Source organism: Athene cunicularia, assembly GCF_003259725.1.
Source record: "Athene cunicularia isolate RWA chromosome 12 unlocalized genomic scaffold, athCun1 chr12_part1, whole genome shotgun sequence".
Lineage (NCBI taxonomy): Eukaryota > Metazoa > Chordata > Aves > Strigiformes > Strigidae > Athene > Athene cunicularia.
In genome coordinates, this window is record NW_020799116.1 from 21,874,939 (window position 1) to 21,898,370 (window position 23,432).

The window sequence follows — 23,432 nt, forward strand, 5'->3', positions numbered from 1 at the left end:
CACCAACAGATTTGTCCTAGAAAATGCAGAATAATTTTAACACTGTTAGCATCCAAACCCCTCAATAATTTTGGAATGCAGTGAATGAATTCAATATGAATTAAGAGATTTTTATTTTCTTCCCAACAAGTGTGTGAGCCAGACTCGCTTAAAGGCTCTCTAGTCTCTGGAGATGTGGGGTTTATATTTGTCAGGTACCAGCGAGTGAGGCACGAGAGAGGGAAAAGCTGGCTGACAGCACTGAGCATATCTGACTTCAAAAATCTTAGCATTTCTCCTTACAGAAGTACAAAATAGAAATCTTTTAAAACCGTTACAAATAACTAAATTCACCTTCTGCTCAGTGTATGTCTGCATTGACTCAATGTCTGGCAAGCAGGACAGTGACCGACCTCACTGCTGGCTTCCCCTGGCTGTGAGATGGCACGGGCACGTAGCACCACTCCAACACTTAACTCGAGCTGGTGAATCCCTTCTATGACAACACCAAACTGTATTAGCAAAGTTATTCCCCTCATTATTATTATCACACTCTTAAGAAAATGTATATAGCATTTTGTCAAGTATCAAACTACTTTTCACACTTACTTAGAATAATCTGTTTTAATACCATTTATAAAGGGAAAAACGCACAGCATTCAAAGAGGGAATGAACATGAAAAATACAGAATAATAAGGATGCTCTGCCTTTCACATTAATGTGGTGGAGGTTGTGTTTTTGGTTTTTTTTCCTGATAACTATTTCCCTTTAGTGCAAAACCAGTTCCTTACAAGTTCTGTGCTTGTTTGCAGTGGTAACAAGATGCTTTTTAAGAAATTAGCAGGCAACTGTCTGCAGCTTTAATGTCTCTAAAAATTCAGCTCTTGACTCATTTTTAAAAAGTACCTTCAAATTGTCAAGACAAGTTTGCATGTTACGTTCAAAGGACAATCTTTCACTGATTACACATACAGGAGTTTAGATATCCACAATCACCCCCTTACATCTTTGTATAAATCTGTATTACTTACAGAATTTATTGCAGAAAAAATGGGTGTTGATCATCGCATGTTTTGCAGCACAGTGCAGTGTTACAGGCTGCTACTTAGAAGTTACTCAAAAGAGACTGGCTTTTGGACATACACAGATCATGTTGGTCAGGTGCCCTAAAAAGACAATTTCTAAGGAAATACAGGCATTCATTTAATATTTTCCTCTGCTTTTATCTGGAGAAGGTAATCTTTGTGTCATAAGGTGGTTTCTTTTATTGATTGAACAATTAAAAAGAACTGCTACCTTGCCTCAGTTTTGGTCATATGTAAGGTACTTTCTCTAAGCTAAAATTTACAGAAACTTGGATCCTTTTAGCTAGCTATTACATCCAAAGAGTATGTACTTTAAGATGTCTAAGTGAGTTTATTGGGCAATTACAGTTCAAACTCTTACAGAATACTCAATAATAAGGTTTATGTTCTTATGAAAGCTTTAAATGACTGTTCTTAGTATCCTAGTCTAGGCTTTAAAATTAAAAGATATCAGAGTAAGATTTTTTTAACGTTATGACTGAAGGAAAATAGTTCACGTAGTATTTTAAATTTTGAATGGGCTATGTAAGCTTTAGACAGAAGTGGCTGAAACAGAAGCTTTGTGAAGCTGCTATACCTGCCTGATACTCTACCCTGACCTACACTATCTCCTTGGCTGAATGATCGCAGAGCTGGACTTGATTGATTTCAGAGTACAGCATATTATATATACACGTTGCAAATATTAAGTAACTGTCACAGGAGCAGGAGATTGATAGCTAAACGTCTGCAAAAACGTGTTGGTTACAGCCTATCTGGTGGCCCTTCAGCGCTTTGTGACGGGAAGATTAATCCTCAGTTTTCTGTTAAATTTGAGGTTGAAAGTAGAAATCATTGTCAGTTGGATAACTGAATTGGAAATAACTCAATTGAAGTCTAAAAATATCTTACAGAAGAAACATGGAAAGTGACATTTTTTAATGATAGACCCTCAATAAATTTTTATCAAGGTATGATCTTGGATCTTCTAATGGTTTTCAAATGGTGTCCTGGGGCAGACATCCATCCTTTTTATCTCATAATGGAAGAAATAGGTTTTAAATCCAGCTTTGAGCCAATTTAGTAGCTCTCCTCATAAATACAAAACTCTGCTGTTACCATACACTTACCTAATTTAGCAGTCTGCTCTTAGAATAGACAGCAGCCAAATTTCTGTTGTACAAAGAGTGAACAAGCAAACCCATAACTATTTGTTTAGTGTATTATTTTACCTCTGGGAAGGACAGTGTTTTCTTTGAACTGAGTAAGCATTGATTAAACCTAACACATTTTATCAGACTAAACAGAAAATCTTCCCTGACTGTTACTCAGGCTTCACTCTTCTCATTCTTGTGAAGTTATGCTGTTCCCTTGTTTTCCACTGGCCGCTGACTCATATGGAAAAACAAGACTGTTGTTGACACAGTCTGTCTTCAGTGATGCCTAAAGTTACAAATGTAATACAGAACTACCTTTATCAGTATTCAAGTAATGGAAACCCTTATTAAAAAAAAAACAAAACAAAACAAAACAAACAAACCAACCTGAAAAATTGCAACCCTTTTGTGCTTTGAAGAATTATTTTTAAAGTGCATTTTAACATTTTTCAGTCATATTAAAAAAAATGCTATCTAAGATGAGGATAGGAGAGTATGCTGGCTATTTTTATCTAACCTCTGGCAACAATTCCATGGACAGCAAATATACATTTGGGTTGGCTTGTTTGTTTGATTTTGTAACCTTGCTGTTTTCCAAGTAAACTGAAATGAAATGATAAAAAAGATGCAGAGGGGTAAACTTGTGCCAGAAATCAGAACATTGAGTTGTGGAATAGTGTGCACAGTGGGGATTGCAATTAAATGCTTCCATTTGAGAATTTTTGCAGCTTCGAATAGCTCTATAGTCCAATTCAATTGAGTTAAAAGAAATCTAACATCACCTGGCCAGTAAAAACTGAGATACCCAGGAGGCTGGTTCTCTAACTGAAATCTCAGTGGGATGATCAGCACCAGATGATACTACAAAACCAAAACTGAGCCAGTATTTCCCAAATCTGTGGATCTCTTCTTACAGCATGGAAAAGAATTGTCAAATCTGAGAACAGCCTGAACAACCTAAAGGACTCTCTGCTCTGTGACTCTGATCACCATGCTTCTCACAACTGTAATAAAATGTAACTATTAATCTACATCAACAATGTGGCATCATTTATTGCCAAATTTGTAAATCTGGAATGCCTTTTAGTAGATAAAACAACTTAGTATCATTTGAGAAAGCATAATTAAGTGGCTAGGGTGATTAGCCTAAACTTTGGGCTTCATTTCCTTTCAATTTGACCAAGAACTATGCGTCCTCGCCTCCACTGCTGTTTAATTGCCTCACTTCTTGTACCACAAGGGTGGGAATACAAGCTACATGGTCATCACCAGCTACTGAGGTAAAGCGAGTCATGTGGGAGCTACCTCTTCACAAAAGAGTACATACTCACTCCTTGGATCTTCCCTGTTTACTGGTTGCACACTCCACCCATAACCTGGTCTCCACAGAGAATGACTGACAGGGGTTGAAGTGACCACTCTCCAAGGCTGGGAGATACCAAAAGGAGAGTAACTTTATTTTTCAGTTTCACAAAGCATGTATTGTTCTCACTTCATTTTCCTCCAGCACACTGTTTACCCAAAATAATGCAGTAGGGTAAACTTCAGTGGTCTGTTAACATATAAATGTTTTGAAAGCAGGATAAACAATTTCTATTAATGAAATAACATACAAATTCATCTTGTTTTAAAGAGACTCTCATTACAACATCGAGTACCATGAAGGGAAGCTAATAATGTTATTATCTCCCCATTCCCTCAGGATTGGCATGAGATGGCAAAAGACATTCAAATGGTCAACTGGCTGGGACTAAGAGATTAAATAACAGAGGTGGACATATCAGGGGGACAATAGATACTGGGGCAACTCAAGGAAAGGCTTTAATGTTATTTAAGGGTGCTACTGTGTGAGTGTGTACATACAGTGATGTACTACTGCAGTAACACAGGTGTATTGCACATGACAACCAGCTCTATTCTTCAAATAAATATTATCTTCTTTAAAGGCAAGGAAACCGAGTAAGAGCTCCATTTCTCATGAAGTTCTTAGAAAGCTGTGTGGTATTAGCCAGGCTTCATTTAGTTTGGTAGTTTTTCCCTCCACAAAAGTGATCTGCTTTCCAGTACAGTGAAAGTGATAAAATCATTAGGGACTTTTCCTCTGCTCTTAAGTATTTTCATTTTTTTAAAATTTTTGTTTTGCAAAGCAAATGTTAGCAGGTTTCTAGGCTGACACTTATTTGGTATTATATTTACTTAATTGTATATTATATTTACTTAATTGTAAATATCTGTACAAGTACCATCCATGATGATGGACTGGATGAGTAACTGCAGATAAAATTAGCTTAAATCAAAATCAATACAAAGGATAACAATGCCCATGCTCCTGGGAACCACATTCTGCTGATGATTTCATTTCAGTATTTGCCTCTGCATTCCACTCCTAAGTATTACAAGGCAGGGATCAATGTCCCCTTCTGTGTTTTTGTAATATTTTGTACACTTTGCCAAAAATAAATGATAAAAACTAATGCAAATACATGCTCAGCCAAGAAGACCTGCTTAAAAGCAATTACTGTACCATAGTCTTGTTAATGATCAACTGCCAGTAAACAGGTTTCCTGGCAAATGTTTCTGCTGTGAACTCTGATCATGCACTACTGAATTATTCACTTGATGTACATCAGTGCACATTTGTAACCTAAGATTTGAAACTGAGGTTTTTACCCATAAATCTCAGGTTTATTGCTACTCACTCTTCACCCGGGTATCCTTTTGGTTTCAACAGGATTCAGGAAATTAAACCAACAGGACTGTCTTCCTAATACTTGAATTGCAGAGCTATGTGTGTGAATTACAGATTTAATAAGTCTTCAGAAGGGGAGTGAAAAGCTCTAAGCTATGTTTACTGTTTAATTTATTTCTGGTCAAGAAAATAAATCAGCCTACTGAGTATTGTGCTAATAGACAAAGAAAGGGTTTGGTAATTGAAATAGCCTTTTACTACTGACAGCCCAAGCACTGTCATTCATAGCTGCTACTATCCTGAAAAAATAACCCAGGTCTTCAGTCTATTTCTTTGTTCCCTTTTGTCCACTTAGGTAGGGCATGCAAACTTGTATTACACTTGCTACAACACAGAAGAGCCACCAGTTAGAAGACAAAGCTGACTTAAAGCCACAGACTTAGTTTTCTACAGCAAAATGAAAACTAATCTGAATTGTGCCTTCATTTGAAAACGCAGTGAACAGATCACTGCTGCTGTAGGTCAGGTTTTCTGACTGAAACAGACTAACCTGCAGACAGAGTCTCAACCTGCAAGACTAGCTTAAGAGATATATGGGGGCAAATTGGAAGGAAAAGTATAGGGCTCAGTCTAATTCTACTTGTTTAGTAAACAAACTCAAGTCTAAAGAAACAGATCAGTAATTTCTCAGTTCTCCATCTACTGTAAAAACACAATCATTCACTGACTGAATTGGAAGCAGCATTTATGTTCATTTTGCATCTTGCTCCAGTTTTAAGATGAATTACTATGTAAACTACTGATTTCAATCTGAGCAGTAGCAATACTGTTCCTAAATGTATGTGAATTTTTATCAGCATGGCTTACATAATTTGGCACCGATCCTGCAAATAGCGGGAGGCTGAGCTTACCCGAGGGTCCATGTTCAAGCATGCAGAACTGCAGGACTGCGACATACAGATGTAAACCATAAGAAGTCAAACACTCTGTGTCTTAAGGACCATCTAACCGGGAGGAAAAGCAGTCGTCAGGACTGAGTTTTAGCTTGGAATGTCTTCACAGTTTATTCCGAGAGTGGAACACAGAGTTTGCTGATCATTAACAAATCTAAAGTTTGAACAATTTTCATTTTCAGTGTCTAGCCACTGCTGGACACTTACTGCCTGTTATCTTTCGATACAGAAGAACTGGGAATGTCCTGGAACACTATCCAAAAATACTGACTATAGCAGCTCAACCTGCCCTTCCATATAAAACATTAGAATTGTGAAAACTATACTAATTGAAAAGTTTAAGGCCCTTTCACTCTTACAGCTATAAAACTTCAGAACTAACCCCTTAGATTAGAGGCAAACAGGCTACAAAGCATATGAAACTCCTCAAATTATCTACCTCATAGTTTTAAAAAAACCAGAAATACTAGAGAATGTTTTTAATATTTTCTGTAGGAAGATGGATAGTATTGAAATTCGGATCCATTAGCCCTTTCTTACTTCCTGATTTTCACAATACTGGATAAGTTGAACAGCTAAAAACTGGTGTAGTCCTAGTAGCAAACCAATTGAGGTCCTTTTTGATCAAAAGGGACAAGTGACTTCAAGTGGGTGCTTTCTGAAAATTACCTCCTTTGCTATCAGGATTGCAAAAATAACTTGTCACCTCTGAACACCTTTAACTGCAGAGTTAAAAATAAACCGACTTCTGCTCCCTTTGCAAATCCATTTTTGTAAGATGCTTGAGAGTAAAACCAAAGCGGACTCTGCCATCAGTTCAACTGCATCTACAATATATAATACAGAGCTGAGTCTGAAAGAGCAGTATATGTAGTTGAATTATGAAATCTATTTTACTTAATGTAGACTTTTGATCAACAGTGAAAGATTTTTCCTGCTGAGTGTTTTCAAGAAATGAAAAGCAAGTGGTAACCTGTGAAAGGGAGAGTAAAGCAGTTGAGTACAAATTTGGGAAGGAATCACTCAAAAAGACACTGGTTTCTTACAACCAGGATGTTGCAATGCAGGCAGTTTTCAGCTATTCTGAGGTCTTCTTTCCCATTATATGTCTAGATTGTATTTAAAGAGATGATTTAGAAAAACAGAAACAAAACCCCAAACCCACTACGCCACTTCTCAAGCAATAAACACTCTGGTAACAATGTCAAAGGTCTGATCAGAATTAACCCTATATATGACCATTAGGCACATGGCAGGAGATCATGGCTACCAGTCAGTTTAAGGTTTCTCCAGTTCTGGTTTCCAGTGGTGCAGGTCTTGAGTTGTGGAATGAAATTAAGAGACCTGAGGGCAAAAACTCAGTGATACCCACTTGGAAAAGGGAGCTATCACCGTGCAAACAATAATAAATGAAATGCATCTACCCCATCCTCAAGGCTATATTTAATTATATTTAAAATAACTACACTGGTCCAATCCTGCTTGACAGCAAGTCATGTGATATTGCTCAGGATGATTTTGCTTTTAGTTAAAATGGTAACTTAAAAAAATTACAACAAAACCTGAGAGAAGGCTTCCCCACCTGGGCCTGCTCCAATACTAGCTAGCAAACCATATGCCCTAGAACAAGTGACTGCTATTTGGTCCTGTAATCAAAACGCTGGGTATTCTGACACTTGAAATACCTTTATCAGAGACACGGTCACTTTCTGGTCATTGGTGGCATGCTGAGGATATAAAAAGACACTGTCAAGATTGCCTGTTCCAAAAGTGACCTTACAGTCCCATGCTAAATGCTTCAGAATTTGGGGTGTGCATCAGCCTCTTCCCCAACCATCTGTCTCCCCACCCCACATCACCAGTTCAAAGTTGTTTCCTCCACTTTTTTAACTTGTGCAAAGATTACAGAAAAGAAAATGGTGGGGACAAATGTTAAGTTTTTCAGAGGGTCTGACTTTCAGGACCACCTCTCAAGAGTCCCTTTTTAAAAAATAAGACACCAAAGCAAACAGGATTGTGTCTAACCTCTACAAAATTGCTGGTTTCACAGAGGAGGAGAATATGGCTACCGTGCTACTCAGCATTAGGGTGAAGCACCATCTAAATTCCAGTAAAGTTACGGATATCACCTAGCTCATATCAGCAACCACACCCCCAGCCTTCTACAACGTCTTTGCTGTCAAGCTTGATGCTGTCAGTATTCTTCTCACTGAACATAGGGCCTCCATGCCTCATCATGAGCTCTGTAGCCATCTTCACAAAAGCCTCTTCCACGTTGCTGGAGTCTTTCGCAGAGGTCTCTATGGCACAGATGATATTATCATAGTGTTCAGCCAGACTCTGCGCTTCTTCCAGCTGAACCTCTCGAAGGTCACTTAGGTCAGACTTGTTTCCTGGAAGAGAACAGAAACAGAGTAAATTATAATGGCTATTTATGTCAGGGCAAGTATTCAGCAGGAGGTTCTCAGGTTGCCCAGAGAAGCTGCAGAATTTTCATTCCCGAAGTTTTCATAATTTGACTGAAAAGGCCCTGACCAACCTGACGTTAGCCTCACTCTGAGCAGGAGTTGGACTAGATAAGTCCCCTAAACCCCTTTGTTAGGTATTAGAAAATTGGGTATAGGAAGTGTGAAGAAGGCAAAAGAGCAAAACAGTGAGAAATTTGCAAAGCATACATTTTCCTTGACACAGAGTGCCCAGAACACACACAGGACTGGACAGAGGTCCAGTGATTTGTGTTTGACATGGCACCAAGGAGGAATGTGAAGCAGGGAGCAGGCTGCACAGTCCCATTCTTTCACTTCAAGGACAGATTTATCTCCTGTTCTGCTTGGTTCCCTCAAAATATGATTTTGAGTAGCAACCTGCCAACTCTGTGCCTCATCCTCCCTTCTTTCCCACACAACCCAGCTGCACCCATTGTACCAAGTCGACCTTGCTTCCTGTCCTCCCTCTTTTCCCACAAAACACAGCCATACTCGTGGCACCATGAAAGTAATTATGTATTAATGATAGAATAATGATTTGACTACAGTCCCACCCACTCACCAAACCTACTGCAATAAACAGTACCCCAAGCCTGGACCTAACTTGAGGGACGATAATCTGACACCAAACTGGAGAGACAGATGGATGGGTTTGTGCTCTCACCCCCTCCAGAGGGGACGCCTTCTGGTAAGACTCCCTTGGCTATGCTGAGTCTATCCCCTGGAACTTACTGTGTGTGAGCGCAATCGGTTTTGTTTTGTTTTTATTTGAGTAGCGTTATATAGCCAACCTGCAGTTTGTGCATTTATCGTAGGCAATCCTAAAGAATCTGTAAATGTTGCATGAAAATAAAGCGTACCATTGGTGAATCTGACGGCTTCTCCTGAGTGCCTGCTTGGGCTGGGTCAGACTTACAGTCACAGTCCCAACTGCCATACCTATTAAGGGATAAGTCCAGCTGCCCCTAGCCCCTCTGATCTCTGAGGACTGGCTAGAATGCAAGGGAATTAATCTCTTACCAAATTTATCTCTTACCCTAAACACAACATCCTTCCAACCTGTATTTCTGTATGGCTCACAAAGAGAACAGAACAAGTCAGTTACTGAAGAGTGTAGACCTTAACAGAAGAAAAATGGGCTAGCAGTGAAACCTAAAACCATTTTGTGAAAACAACTGCAGTCTGCTAGTACCTACAGAAATCTAGAACAGTACTGACATTGTATTAGTGGGTCTACAGGCCCTAAGAGCCACATCTCAGTCAGAAACTTTGGGGCTGGGAAGCAGAACTTCTAGCAGAGAACTGACGAACCCTGATTGCCCTGAGGTCCTTCTGAAATCCCATCTGCTGAAGTATGTGGCTGTTCCAGTTCACCAAAACATGTTGGCTTGATATGATGGAGCTTCTCTGGGTCCAGGAAACCTTGCGATCCTTATCCTGAGAACAGCTCCACAGCAGCTGTGCCTCAGAACCTGGAAATCTCAGGTACCCAGTTCTCCATTGAGACACAAAGGATTCAAAGCTGGCTTCTGATACAAAGCTGTCTACCTCTTAAACAGAAGTTAATCTAAGCAAAACATTTCTGTTTTAATGAGTCAGCACTAATTAAAAAAAAGTTGGGAAATTTCCAACCAGATCTATTACATACATCTTAACTTCCATCAAAATTAAAACGTTTAACCATCTTAAGCAAGTATTGCAACTCATTACATTGTACAGTAACCTGCTTAGTATTAATATTTTAAACTCACCGATCAGTAATTGTACTATGTTGGAACCAGCATACTTTCTCACATCCTCGATCCAGCGAGGAATGGACAGGAATGAGCCTCTCTTGCTGATATCATAGGCTAGGATCGCTCCATTGGCGCTGCGGTAATAACTCTGGGTGATAGTTCGGAATCTCTCCTGGCCAGCCGTGTCCCAGATCTGCAACTACATAAAACAAAGCCAGATAGTGAGACACTGGCTAGCAAACTTTCCTGAATCAAAAGACAAGACTTGAATCAATAGCCTTGTTATAAATCTCCCTTATATGTAATATATTTTGGCATCATGTTTTTCTAGTCCTTTGTTCATGATTTAAGGATGATAATATACACTGGAGAACGTTTTTGCACTTGGCTGCTCAAAGTTTGTATCGGTATCAATTGAGACACTCTGGATTCCTGCAGGTGAGCACTGATGCATCATTTTGGAGCAGATCATGAAACTATCGCTTGCATGTCCAGCCCTACCTCTTTGTCACCTTCCCTAGCAGAGTTAGCAAAACAAGACGTCAGTCCACAGCCAAGCCACTCCACTTCATCTGGTGTGTCACTGCGAGGACAGCTGGGTTTCGCTAGCATACTGCCTGGGAGACTGACATGCTGCTACAGGGGCAGTGACAACTGCAGCAGGATGTGGTAGTATCATCCGAGAACACTGATGCTGTTTTATAAGGAAATATGAGACAATTAAAAGAATATATATAGAACACATAAAATGTATAAAAATGTATAAAAGAAATGCTAGCAATTCTAGGTTTCAGTAAAGTCAAAGACCTAGTCAGTCTAGTCAGCTGTCTTTTTGAGATGGTAGAACAGACATCACATCTTGTCAGGAAGAAGAAATGCTTAGCTCACATACTTTTACCTAAATCCAGCAGCTTAAGAACTATGAGTTTAGTATCAGGGTTTGAGTTCCCAGTACTAGATGTCCCAGACGAAGCAGCCAAATAACTCAGTGTGGATAAACACAATATCCTGCTCATAGGGAAAATTTATTTTAAAATCCTCTTGTTTTATAGGTTGTCTAACGTTCTGGAACATGGTGTCTTATAGTCCAGGAGCTTTTAATCTAAAGTAACTGTGGATATTCTCATTCTCCATATAAATCTCTAATCCTTTTTCAATCTTCCAAAGCTCTTGGCTTCAACATATAGTAGCAATGAAACCAAAGAATTTCCTTTTACAAGTTTTACATTTTCTGTCCTTCTGTTGCACTTTCACTTCTCTATCCCCAAAAAATAAATGAGAGGCTACTGCTTGTCTTTTTGTGCCATTCCTTATATTCTTCATCTCCTCTTAACTGAGACAGGACATAAGCAAATACTCCTGGGTTTTTTAATCTTCCCATATTGTGGACCTGTTATTTATTATTTCCTCTCTCTCTGAACCTCTTTATTTTAAAAAGCTGACAACAACTTAACACAATGTGCTAGTGATATTTTGTACCAAATAATGTGGAATCATTTTTCCATTTATTTCTTTTGCACATTAGGATTTTGTTTTTATCTTCCAACTCTGTAGCATGTTTCACTTTGGAAAAGGCTGTACTGATCAGACCACTTCCCTGAACTAACCAAGCACAGATCCCAGATGAGGTATGTACAGCCTAAAGGGAATCAATCCAATGAAAAAGTAATTCTCAGTCCTGGTAACAGTTTTCTCAGAGAAGGGGAAGGGAGTGTAACGGACTCAGAAAACCACAAAGAAATGATTATTAGTGGAACAGATAATGATTTAGAGCAGTCAACAGACCATTATTAGAGACACGGAAGTTCATGGCAAGTTTATGTATGATGTTGTCTGCAGTCAAGACTCCCACTAGACCTTTGTGTCTGTTACATAGTTTTAAATATCAATACTTGATTAGGTCAAATGCAAAACAAGGCTAATAATGATTACTCAACTCTTGGGTGAGGTCTAAGAGATTCTGTCCATACAGAAAAAAATATACTTTTTTAATAATAAAAAAGTTTAGTTTAGCTTACACTTTTCACATGGCATGTATGAATAAAAGCGATTTACCTGCAGAGTGACTGAATAAGCCAGTCTTGGGCCTTGTGCTGTATACTGGATTTTGAAAATGTCTGTATAAGTAAATTCCATAGAATTAGAGAATGAGTAAGGCTGGGACAGATCTGGGGAGGTGACAAAGCCAAGTGCCTGCTCAAAGTGGGGTCAGAACATAATTCTTCCAGGAAGAATTGCTTCACGATTTTCCCAGGGAGCAAAATGAGTCTAACCAGCCTGTAGTTCCCAGGATTTCTTGCCCTTTCTGAAGATGAGTACAATAGTTGCCTTTCTCTGATCCTCCCCGATTTCCACAGCCTTTCAATAGTGATAGAGCAACCTCAAAGTGTCACCAGTAAGAGCTCACAGCACCCACACACATTTTTTACTTCAGCATTTATGTCTGTGTGTTCACAGGACTGAATTCAGCTGCTGAAGCCCTGGGTGTCCTGCTGGGAACAGCAGAGACCACAGGTCTGACCTCAGGAGCTCAAACAGCAGACTCCCTCCCAGCCCACATCCTCTAAGCAAGCTCTTTCCCTCATGCTCCCCTACTTGTCACTCCTCTTCTGTGTAAGGACTCTGAATCATCCAGCTTTTTACATGATCTTCAGTACTTTTGCTCTCGTTGCTGAGACTACAGTATGTGTTAGACCCACAGGCAGATTCTTTCTTTGCAAACATACACACCGACTGACACACCCATGTGTCACTGCTCCCATCGCGTCTGCTGGCAGAAGGGGCCAGGTGAGTTCTCACTGTTCCAGGGAAAGACAAATACGGGCACAGTTTAAGGATTTGCTTAAGCCAAACTAAGACAACACTGTCACCAAAGACTTGCCATCCCAGTTGCATATCCTTGCTCTCTCCCTGCACTGAAGCTAGCACTTGTTAATCCGATTCACCATACAGCTCAATTCACTGATGTAGCTGAAAAACAGGGGGTTTCCTTTTGTTTGAAGGGTTAACACTAATTACACAGCCACATGGTACTGAAAGCACAAGGACTGCGCAGGGAGGAGGGTATGAGGATCCTTTAGAGCAATGGCTAAGTTGTCTGGCACCAATCACAAATACGCCCTTTCAGTTTATCTTGTTGCTGAAGGTGGGTGTGAACCGACCTGATAACCTCACCTGCAGCTGAGCAAGGAGTCCTCCTCCAGCCTGCTCTGCCAGACCTGCGCAGAGATGGCAGCTTCAGCTCCTACGAAGCACCTGCCTTGCAGCATGCTCAGTGGGCAAAGGTACTTTCTGGGGGTCTAATGACAACTCATTCCTTACCATTTGGAAGCTTGAAAACCTGTCCTGTCACACTGCAATTTCAATAACTATCTCATTTTAAATCATTAAGAACACACACTACAGACACACACAGAGCACGCAACTATTATGAACCAGATTACTTAATTTAAAGCAAGATGTAACCCTAAAGGCAAAATACAGCTAATTTACTCAACGGCATCTTTAGAAAACTCTAAGAGAAAATATTTATCTATAGCATGAATCAGTCTGATATGATTTAAAAAATACTTTATTACAAAAATACCAGTTCTGCTCCTAAGTAAACACTATTTTCTCCAGTAGGTGTAAAGAGATAAATTTCAGGCAATTCTATTGAAAAAGAAACATGGCAATTACATATAAATACCAATTGCAACTAGAATTTTAAACTATCATTTTATAGTAAAAATTTTATATAGTCTCTCTATTAAAACTGTATTTACATGTATGCAATTCTTGACAAGAAATAACAATTGCAAATTCTTCAGAAAAAATTTAGTCTTAGTATTTCTCATTTAAAGGCCCCCTCAGTATAACTTAGATTGCAAAATCAAAATATGAAATTAACTGTACTAGCCACAGGTTACAGAAGAAAGATACAATTATATATTCTTTTGTATCGTCTATCACATCTGCACTATACCACACAAAGTTCTTAATAATTAATTTTCTCAATTTAAGTGCTTCAGCTCTGTAAATAATGTGATGGCAGCCAGGCCTGTCACTTAGTAATAACCTTTTTTAGCAATTCCTGATTTTGTAATTACTTTGGCAACAATTCTGGTGTAAGAAAGACACAGAGGAGTTGGGATTGCTGGAGAACTGTGTTGGATTCACCTGAGGACACCAAGAAAAAACCCCTATGAAATAAAAATAAGAGATTAGTAGCATGCCTTCAGGGGAACCATCCCTAGTAACAAAAGAGGACAGGCTAAAGAACAGAATAAATACCCATTGTTCAGAAGGAATATGACAGAATACCCTAAGTGAACAAAGACAAGAAGCCACCTTCCTTGTGCTAATTGTTTCACTATTGAATGCCCATTTACTTACAAAAGCTGGTTATTTTGATCTGCTTTTAGCTTTGAATTTTTTGGACAGCAGAGCCCCTAGCACTGACTGGTACTGAATAGCAAAGCGCTAAACCAGCTATTAACTCCTGTAAGATTTTTCATGACTCCATATAATCACTGGAGAATTGGAGCTTTCTGTAAGTACATTAGACAAAGTCTTGAATGTTTTTTCATATTTGCTTTTTCATCTTTTCCTGTGGGGAAGGAGCACAGAGGGAGTATGTGTCAGTGGAAGGAGGCAGGCTGGGCTCTGCCTGGCTGGGGAGCAGCTGTGCTACAGTGCCCTGGGGGTCTTCACAGCCAGCACACCGACCCCAGCCAGCACACCGACCCCAGCCAGCAGCCCAAGCTGTACCGACAGGACTGAAGCCAGCAGATCAAGAGAGATGATTATTCCCCCTTATTTGGCACCTATTAGATTCCAACTAAAATACAATGCTGTTTTGGGGCCCCTGTACGAGGCACTGAAGAGTGCAAGTTCAAAGTAGGGCCATCAAGACAGGGTACTCAGAGTACATACCCTGTGAGAAGAGTCTGAGGGAAACGCTTATTTGGCAAGGGAGAGGGATTTGAGATGACCCGTTAGCTGCTGCCCAGTACCCAGGAGGAGATTATCCAGAAGGCTGAGCCAGGCTCTTCACAGTGGCACATGACGGCAAGATGAGACACCAGAGAAAAACTGAAACAAGGAATGTTTCAACTTGAAGCAAGGAGGAAAACAGAAGGTGGGTTTCTGGAAGATCATTCTGAGATGTTTGACTAAGAAAGCGAAGTTTCAACTATAGAATTAGATGAAGTGTTGAAAATGGTGAGTGACCAGTTGCCCAAAGAGCACACTAAATGAGTACTGTCAAATAGATGGATGTGGATTCTTCTTACATCGATCAACATATGGTTTATCAAAGGCTAATGCTTTACAAATGGCCTCAAGACATGTTAAATAATTCCTCCCTACCTACTTCCTATCTAAGTACTTTCCTGATTCTTCTAAAGTATCACAGGAGTTCAGGTTTACTTTTGCTTGTGAAGCAGCACTAAATTAAGCACATCCTGCGGCTGCTACCTTGCCTTACAAAGATAGAAATGTCACTTTTCTGCTATGAATTCTTCAAAATACAGCAACTTCCCTAAAATTTCCTGGTAGTGAAATGCAAAGACCATGTTAAACGATTCTTAACCAAATTACTGTGTCTAAATCCTGTCATCTCAAATGGCAAACAGTAATATACATTTCTGTACACTGGCAAATCACAACACTCCTAAAAAGACTTACTGAAACAATCTTGCAACTTAATCTATCCAGTTTTAGCCAAAAGCAACAAAACCAACATCTGTATGGCAATGTATTTCAATTTAAAGTGATATTCATACACTGAACAGTTAGGATAAACTGCTCCATTCAATTGTTTCCCTACAAAATTTTCAGAGAATGAGGAATCCCTGTTTCCTGTGAATGCAGGATTCCTGTTTGCTCTAGTGTGTTGACAGAGCGCTACACTTTCCTCTGCATATCACAGAGTATTGCTTCCATGTAATAACCAATAGCTTAATTTGTATTTCTTTAGCAATGTTATTAAACACAACAGTCAGGAGACAAGACAGTTAACAAGTCATAATTTTATATTACTTGCAGTTTGGCCAGATAAATGACATATTACATTCTGGGCCATTCTGAAAGGAACAGTTACAGACATAAGGCCTGAATAAAAGCCAAGAATCTTGATATCGTAAAGGCTGAAAAAGATTGCAAATTAAAAAGTGCAGTGATACATAAAGAAGTATTTGTTATAAAAGGAATGTGTTTGTTTTCAAATGTTCTTCTCTCCTGCTGCTTTCTGAAAGATATAACAAGATAAAAACTATGGCATAAAAGAAAAAAATACTCAGTATATGTAAAACATTATGAAACAACAGCATGAAGCAGACATTAAAGATACCAAATTAATTCATCAGTTCACAGGAGGAAATTCATCAAAAGAAAAGGAATTTTATGATTACTAACCTCAATTCATGGACTTAGACATAGGAATGTTCTTCCCTATCATTATGTAAAATCTTAGTTCCATCATTTTATAAATATCTTTTCTTGCAGTGACATAACAGTTACAAAACATTTTTGTTCTGTTTGCCAGATTTTTTCTATCACTCAAAGAACAAGTAATTATTTTATCAATAGGACTTTAATCACTATCCATTAAGTCAACAACCACAACTTTTGGGAACTACAGTCTGTACTCTAGGATTTAGCCAGCTAAGAATGTATTTTACAGAGAGTAGCAAGCCACCAATTTACGTGTTAAACAGCATATATGAGGGAAATTTTTTAAAAATTATGATAGACTGAAGACATTTCATGAAGTGGAGGGGGAAAAATTCCAGATATACAGTGGTTGGAATTTGCCTTTGTGATAAAAATCAAGGTGGTCATCACAGGCCAAACCCCTGCCTGGTGCTGTGCCACGCAGCCTGTCTTCGAGCTCCAACGCCCCATGGCTCACAACAGCCTGGCCCAGAGGCACTGCCTTGTATGATCCCACATAAGGTCTGGAGATCTTATAGAAAGGACAAGAGGAGAAACAGAAGACTGGATGGAACAGACAAGCTTAGGTATTCTTCCTCTCTGGAAGTGACAAATCTCTGCAAATCAGGGTTAGCACATATTGGGGAAGCTTACAATACCAGTGCTTTACTGTTTTATTTCTGAAGAGACAGCTTCAGTTATCAGGACTGTCCATGAATAGCTCCTTCTTCAAGCACTAATGTCTCTTTATACATGAAGTTTCGTCAGCTTCAGTGGCTGATGAAGCAGTAGTGTATGAAATATCATTTAAGACACTTGAAAGAATACAGCTTTAAGATGCAAGGAAAGCCTTGAGTTAAAAACGATTATTTGCAGAACCTTAACCTTTAGTATCCCAACATGCTTTTTTTCCTCTTGTCCAACAAAAATGCATCAGAAAGAAGTGAGACTTAAAATCCTTGGACTCCAAATGTTTCAGAAACATTATGTAACTGTAATAATGACACTTGACATTTTAAACAGAAAGGGACACGAACACAATTAACCTTAAAATGTGTGTATCAATCTCAAAATAAGTATCCAATTCATACTCACTCAGTTGTGTTGTGGTATTAGCCTGACTAAAAATGAAGCTTAGGCCACTGGGGATGCGGAGCAAGTAGTGTTCAAAAGCTCCTTGGGACTTTTTTGTACACACTATTGTTCTGAAGGAATTTCTAAAAGATGAGCTTATAAAACATCATAAAAATGGGAATTTTCCCATTTCTGCACCATCTGCTAAAAATAAAACAAGCCCTTGCATTCCTCATGAAGATACTGTCTTGAGTAGCCTAAACCCAAAATGAAACTGGAGCAGCACAGAGAATCACCTGGTGTGCTCTTGTAAGGACTTTTTTGTAAGGTCAAACAAATGTAATTTTAAACATGTCCTGAACATCTCTTGATATGAGGCATCACAATCAACAAATTATCTGAAACACTTTCAAACAAGTATGGCTCATATGACTGAGACAAAAACAATGAGAACAGTGCATCTCTGGCAGAGCACGTGTACAGGCTTGTTTATCAAGGGGTTAGGATATGATCTGTTCAGATAGCTAAAGTGCTCCTCCTATAATCACTATAACCTGCACCAAAACCAGATTTGTAAAACATTCAAGATAACACACACCTACTTGCCTACTTCATAAGGGCACTCACAAAAGTGTAATAAAATGCCTCCTTATTTTCTGTGTCCTGGAGCATGCTGAACAAGCCTACCAGATTAGATGGACTGCTCTGAAATGTCAATCCAACTGGAAAAGCCTGACTGGAATTTAAACTTCACACACAACCCACACCTTAACAGACCAAACAAAAAAAACCCACCAAGCAAATGTTTTCATATTCTAGCTGTGTCCCTGACTCAGCAGCTAACAAAAACATCGGTAAAGTAAATCAGCAACAATGTTGGATTAATTTGCCTAAAGTAACGCTTAAAAGACTCTTCAATCTGTGCATCCCTTATTTTTTCTAAGTGGGAGTACAGAACAATCCATAGCAAAAGCAAGCCTTGAGAGCTTGCATTTTCTTACCTGTTTTTTGAAAAATACTTTGAAATAATCCACAGGTTTTGTTAGAGGCTGATTACTAATAAAGGAATATTCAGGTGTAAATACTGACAATCTGAAAAAGCACACCTAAGAAGATGGGGTTATCCCCTGGGCTAGTCCTCCCCTACTTCTGAAGCCCATGGCTGAGACCCCTGGCACCGGGAACAGACACATTTGTCACTTTCTATGTGCCTGGCATTTAAATGGAGCCAGGTTTTAATCTTAAAGGAGAAACTCCACTTCTAACGGCTCACTTGCTAGAAAGCACAGAAGTGCTAGAAAGCACAAACAGAAAACTGAGTTTCCTTTTCAACTGCTACCCCCCAGCTAGACTAATAGGAAAAGGTATAATACTCCCAAGAAAATAAACACCTCTGCTAGGCGTGGAACTTCTAATCCCCCTCCCTTCCTACCTGACCCCCATCGTGTGCGGGCGGGCGGGCGGGCGGGCGCGCCGGGGCAGCTGCGCTGAGCGGTGCCCGGCGCCGCGGCGCGCTCCTGCGGACACATCGCGCAGCCACGGGCACGCCGAAACAACCAGGTGCAATTACCGTTAAGTCGTCCAGGAAGCGCCAGTGATCCGCCTCCTCGGCTTTTCACTTTGAGGTCCGCGCTGGGGTGCGGTTTGTTTCCAGAGGCGCAGGGCAGCGGTTTTTCGCCCTTGCACGGTGCTGCACGGCTCAGAGGCGGCCCGAAACGGCGAGCGCTGTGCTGCGGGTGGCACACACACACGTGTGACAGAGGTGGCATCGCCTCCCGGCCACGGGCACTGAGAGGAGCGTATCAGCAAGCGGCGGTCATTCGTGTTTGAGCTGCTACCTGCGTTATCTGCAAAACAAACTGCTCTTTAATAGCTGCTCTCCTTTAGAATACGCGGTGAGTCAAGATGCTAATAAACCCCAGCTTTACTAATAAAGTACCTTGACACAGCACATTTTGTTATTCTGTTCTTTGTAACAAAGACTTGCCAAATTCCATCCTCACAGTTTCAAATGATGGAAAATGAAACTGTTTAATAGAGAGTTAAAACTCCTCACAGGTAGTTGTGCAGGAAGAGAACAACCTGGTTTACAACGGAGCCAGCATAGAGCAACCTGGGGAGCTTGTCCTGAATTGCTCTGAATCTTAAGTATTTTTGGGTGGCTTCGTGATGATTCCTTTTCCGGTCTGGATATATATTTTTGGTGAGCCATGGTAAGCTTGCAGCGAGGGCAGAGGTATCAGTACTCTGTCAGGCTGGAACAAAGGCAGGCTGTTCCTGGTAGCCTGCAACTCTCAATTAAGCAGGCCACTGAATTCTAGGGTATTGATCAACCAGGACAGAGAAAGTGTTGAAGAGGAAGTAAGACATCACGGTGCATGTGCTCTCACGCTAATTAGCACTTTTTAATGTTTTCAGTGTCTGAGCAAACCACTTCAGGGGATTTATTTAGGAAGAAACAATGCTAGAGATGTCAGTCTTTAATATTCAGAATTGTATGACCTCAGTAGAAAAATAAAAGTGCTACTTCCATGAAAAAAAGTATGCATCAGGGATTCTATTGTCCTTGCTATAGATCATTACAAACTCTTTTCCTATTAACTGTCATTGTTGTTGCTTGTCATCATGAGCCTTTAACAGCATCTAAAACAAAGAATTCACCAGACAAAACTCATTTGTCACATTATGTTGTTATGCTTATGTGAGGGATCTTTCATCAGTTCTCTCAAGTTGTGAAAGCTGTAAGTAGCGGTTTGAATGTTAAAACGCTTGTCTTTCTTTGATTAATCCCCAGACTCCATTTGGGTTAACACCTGCTTCATGCAAAGATTAGGAAAAACAAAATGGGTTTGAGTCAGTTCCAGTCTGTCTGTGTTTGAGAGTCATTCATCAGAGAAGAGAGTGCTAGAAAACACTCTCTAGTAGTCTCTCAACTAGTGCTACTCAGAAGAAAACACCCGGTAGGTTTTTTTCTAGAAAACAGTAGCAAAACATGGTAGAAGTCCCTCTATACTGGCCTTAGTCACAGTGTCCTTTTCACCTGGCTTAGTTCAACAAGAGAAGTTAAATTTCAACTCTAACAAATGGGTTGAGCTGCAGAGCCTTTGCTACAGGTGCAAGGTTGCTTGCAGTTTCCACATTTGATAGTGGAATTTGGGTGGTGAGACTGTATTGTATTTCAAAGCAACTGCTTGAGATTTGGAGTTACAAAGCAAATTCATTAAGTTCTGACCCTCTAAATACACATGTAGAGTGATCTCATATGCAACACTGAAGAAGCACCAGGAGAAGTCCTGAAATATATCACCCTGTCTGCTGCAGCACTACTTGAAAGCGCAAAGGGTAGGGGTTTAAAGCGAATTTTGTGACTGTACAGTGACTCAGTAAACTTATAGATTACTGAAATTCTATGTAGTAGTAATCATTCATTCTCAATAAATTCCAGTGTGGATATAGAAAAATTGCCAAAATTGCTCATGAAAACCAAGGTGACTTGAAATTATAGCTTGGTTGGTGCATTGTATATATTGTGTTCCAGAAAACTTTTTCAGCAAAGTTCAACATTTCCTCCTTGTATTTATAGTGTAAGCATATTATTTGATGTGTTAGCACTCCTTGTGTCGTACAAGCCTTCTCTGGTTAGATTTTGGTTAAAAGAAAATTTAAGCATCTGTATTTCTTGATAGCTTTAGAGCCTGCCAATTTTACAGATGAGTCAGCTTGAACAAGTTGATTTCTTTGAGACAACAAAAGTAGTAATATATTGTACTTTATTTTTTAAAAGAGCTCACTGTTAAATAGATAAATGTTTACTTTTAATAATAAACATAATATGTACAAAATGAGAACTACTTTTTTTTGGCTGGTTTGTTTGTTTTAAAGTTATGAAATCATGTTCCCATACTCACCATTACCTGACATGGCCCCATCTATTCAATGCATATGCATCTATTCAGTGTTGTGCATAGTCCATTATGCATACTTTGTGACTCTTGAGTTTATGAGAGCAAACTGCTCTTTTTCCAGTCCTATAATATTTTTTATATTTTTGGAGATTAAATACATCTACTCTTTTAAAATTTACCTATGTTTGTGATCATATGGGCTCTGGCTTTTACTTCCAGGCAGTGTGAGGTTATCTTGAAGAAATCTTAGGTTCCAGTTTACCACAGGCAAGGCCGCCTGTTTGAGTCTGCTGGGCAATGTAGTCTGCAGCATTATGGGGTGTGTTCTTTACAAAAATTGGTTGTTCTGAATTTTAACCAGAAGAATTTTGTATAAATAGACTGTTTAGTAATTCATGCTGATTTAAGAATATTTGTTTCCATAACTTTCTCTTTAAAGTTTAGCAGTGTCTGGTGTTTGCCAGTTAAAATGTTGGTAGTTTTATTTGTAATTTTTTGATGTTCTAAAGCCTTTTTTGGCCAAAAATAGAATGAGGAAAGTTTCCTGACTGCTTAATGTTTACAGGAGAGGCAAAATTTTGTCCTCTCTGTGGGTGGGGTGTAGACCTTTTAACTCATTTGCAGAGGGCCAAGACAAATGAATGGGCATTTTGAGGACCTGTCACTAGCCAACAGATATTCTTAGTGAACACGACAGCCTCTCTTTTCCATATCTGTATGTCTGTGTTCAGTGTGAGAAGTAATTGGGGAGCAGCATAGAGATAGAGATGCTCTTTACAGTGATGGTAAGAATCATAATTAAATTGGGAAGCCCCACAGTTTTATAATGTGTTTTTCCTGGAGAGCTGGAGCTCATTTTTTCCACACTAAACCCTTTGACCCTCAAAGCTGAAGTGGCTGCAGCACCTGGAAGACTCCTGGAGTCTTGAAGAATGATGCCACTTAGACCTTGTATTGCTTGTGGCCTGTTCTAGCAGAAAGCCATGAAGATGCTCAGGGGGCTGGAGCACCTCCCTTACATGGTTACATACATTCTTAGTATTTTGAGAGGATTGGGGGTGTTCAGCCCCAGAAGGCTCTGGGGAGACCTTATTGGGGCCTCCCAGTACTTAAAGGGGCTACAGGAAAGGTGGGAGGGACTCTGCATCAGGGGTGTAGGGATAGGTCACGGGATAATGGTTTTAAACTGAGAGAGGGTAGATTTAGATCAGATGTAAGGAAGAAATTCTTCCCTGTGAGGGTGGTGAGGCCCTGGCACAGGTTGCCCAGAGCAGCTGTGGCTGCCCCCTCCCTGGAAGGGTTCAAGGCCAGGTTGGACGGGGCTTTGGGCAGCCTGGGCTGGTGGAAGGTGTTCCTGCCCAGGGCAGGGGGTGGGACTGGATGATGTTGAAGGTCCCTTCCAACCGGAACCATTCTATGATTCTATGATTGTATGAAATTTTGCTTTTGCCTGGTGTTCTGTTGTACTAGCACAAGTGGCAGTAAAACTGTCCAGTTACAAGGAAGTTGCTGACCAACAAATAGGGATGAATTTGGTGTCTGAAACTTCTCCAGTCAAGGATTTTTACTGAGTATTTCTCCTTGTAAGCTTTCAGAGCCTAACCTTCCTCTGAGAAAATTTTTAGTGTCTTCTTCATGGGTATTTCCTAGCAATAAAATAGCTTCTATTATACAGTTGTTTGGCAAAGTGTGTGACTTTGCCATGTGTGATGTGTTTGTTACCCAACACAAGTGTTGAATTATGTTATCAGCCAAGTTTCAGAACAAGCTAGTAATAAAAAAATTTTAATTGTGTTCATGAAGTTTTCCAAGTTACACATTTTTATTATTAGAAGCCATAAGCTGTTTCCAGTTCCTTTCAGATGACTCAGTTGTGGATACTGGCTTCATTATAATTTGAAATACTATATTCATATACATAGCTTAATCATTTTCTGGATGAATGCAATGCACATTCTCCTCTCCTTAGTTTGC

The 23,432-nt window shown here is 39.7% G+C and overlaps 1 protein-coding gene across 1 annotated transcript; it reads right to left on the bottom strand.

Annotated features, from left to right (window-relative positions):
* Nucleotides 1-709: 709 nt before the first annotated feature.
* On the bottom strand, nt 710-19,322 carry RAB43 (RAB43, member RAS oncogene family). The gene is made up of 4 exons (XM_026857625.1): nt 19,124-19,322; nt 13,652-13,716; nt 10,081-10,264; nt 710-8,236 (listed from the first exon to the last, which is right to left on the bottom strand). Exons 1-4 carry the CDS (start codon nt 19,320-19,322, stop codon nt 7,983-7,985), a joined length of 702 nt encoding a protein of 233 aa, XP_026713426.1. The 3' UTR covers nt 710-7,982.
* Between the last annotated feature and the right edge of the window lie 4,110 nt (nt 19,323-23,432).

Coding starts and splice junctions, on each gene's coding strand:
- RAB43 (XM_026857625.1), bottom strand. CDS start 19,322: ATGCCACCTCTGTCACACGTGTGTGTGTGCCACCCGCAGCACAGCGCT. Junction 13,717..19,123: donor GCTTCCTGGACGACTTAACG/GTAATTGCACCT, acceptor CTTTTTCAATAG/AATTGCCTGAAATTTATCTC. Junction 10,265..13,651: donor TTTACTTAGGAGCAGAACTG/GTATTTTTGTAA, acceptor TGTTTTATGTAG/TTGCAGATCTGGGACACGGC.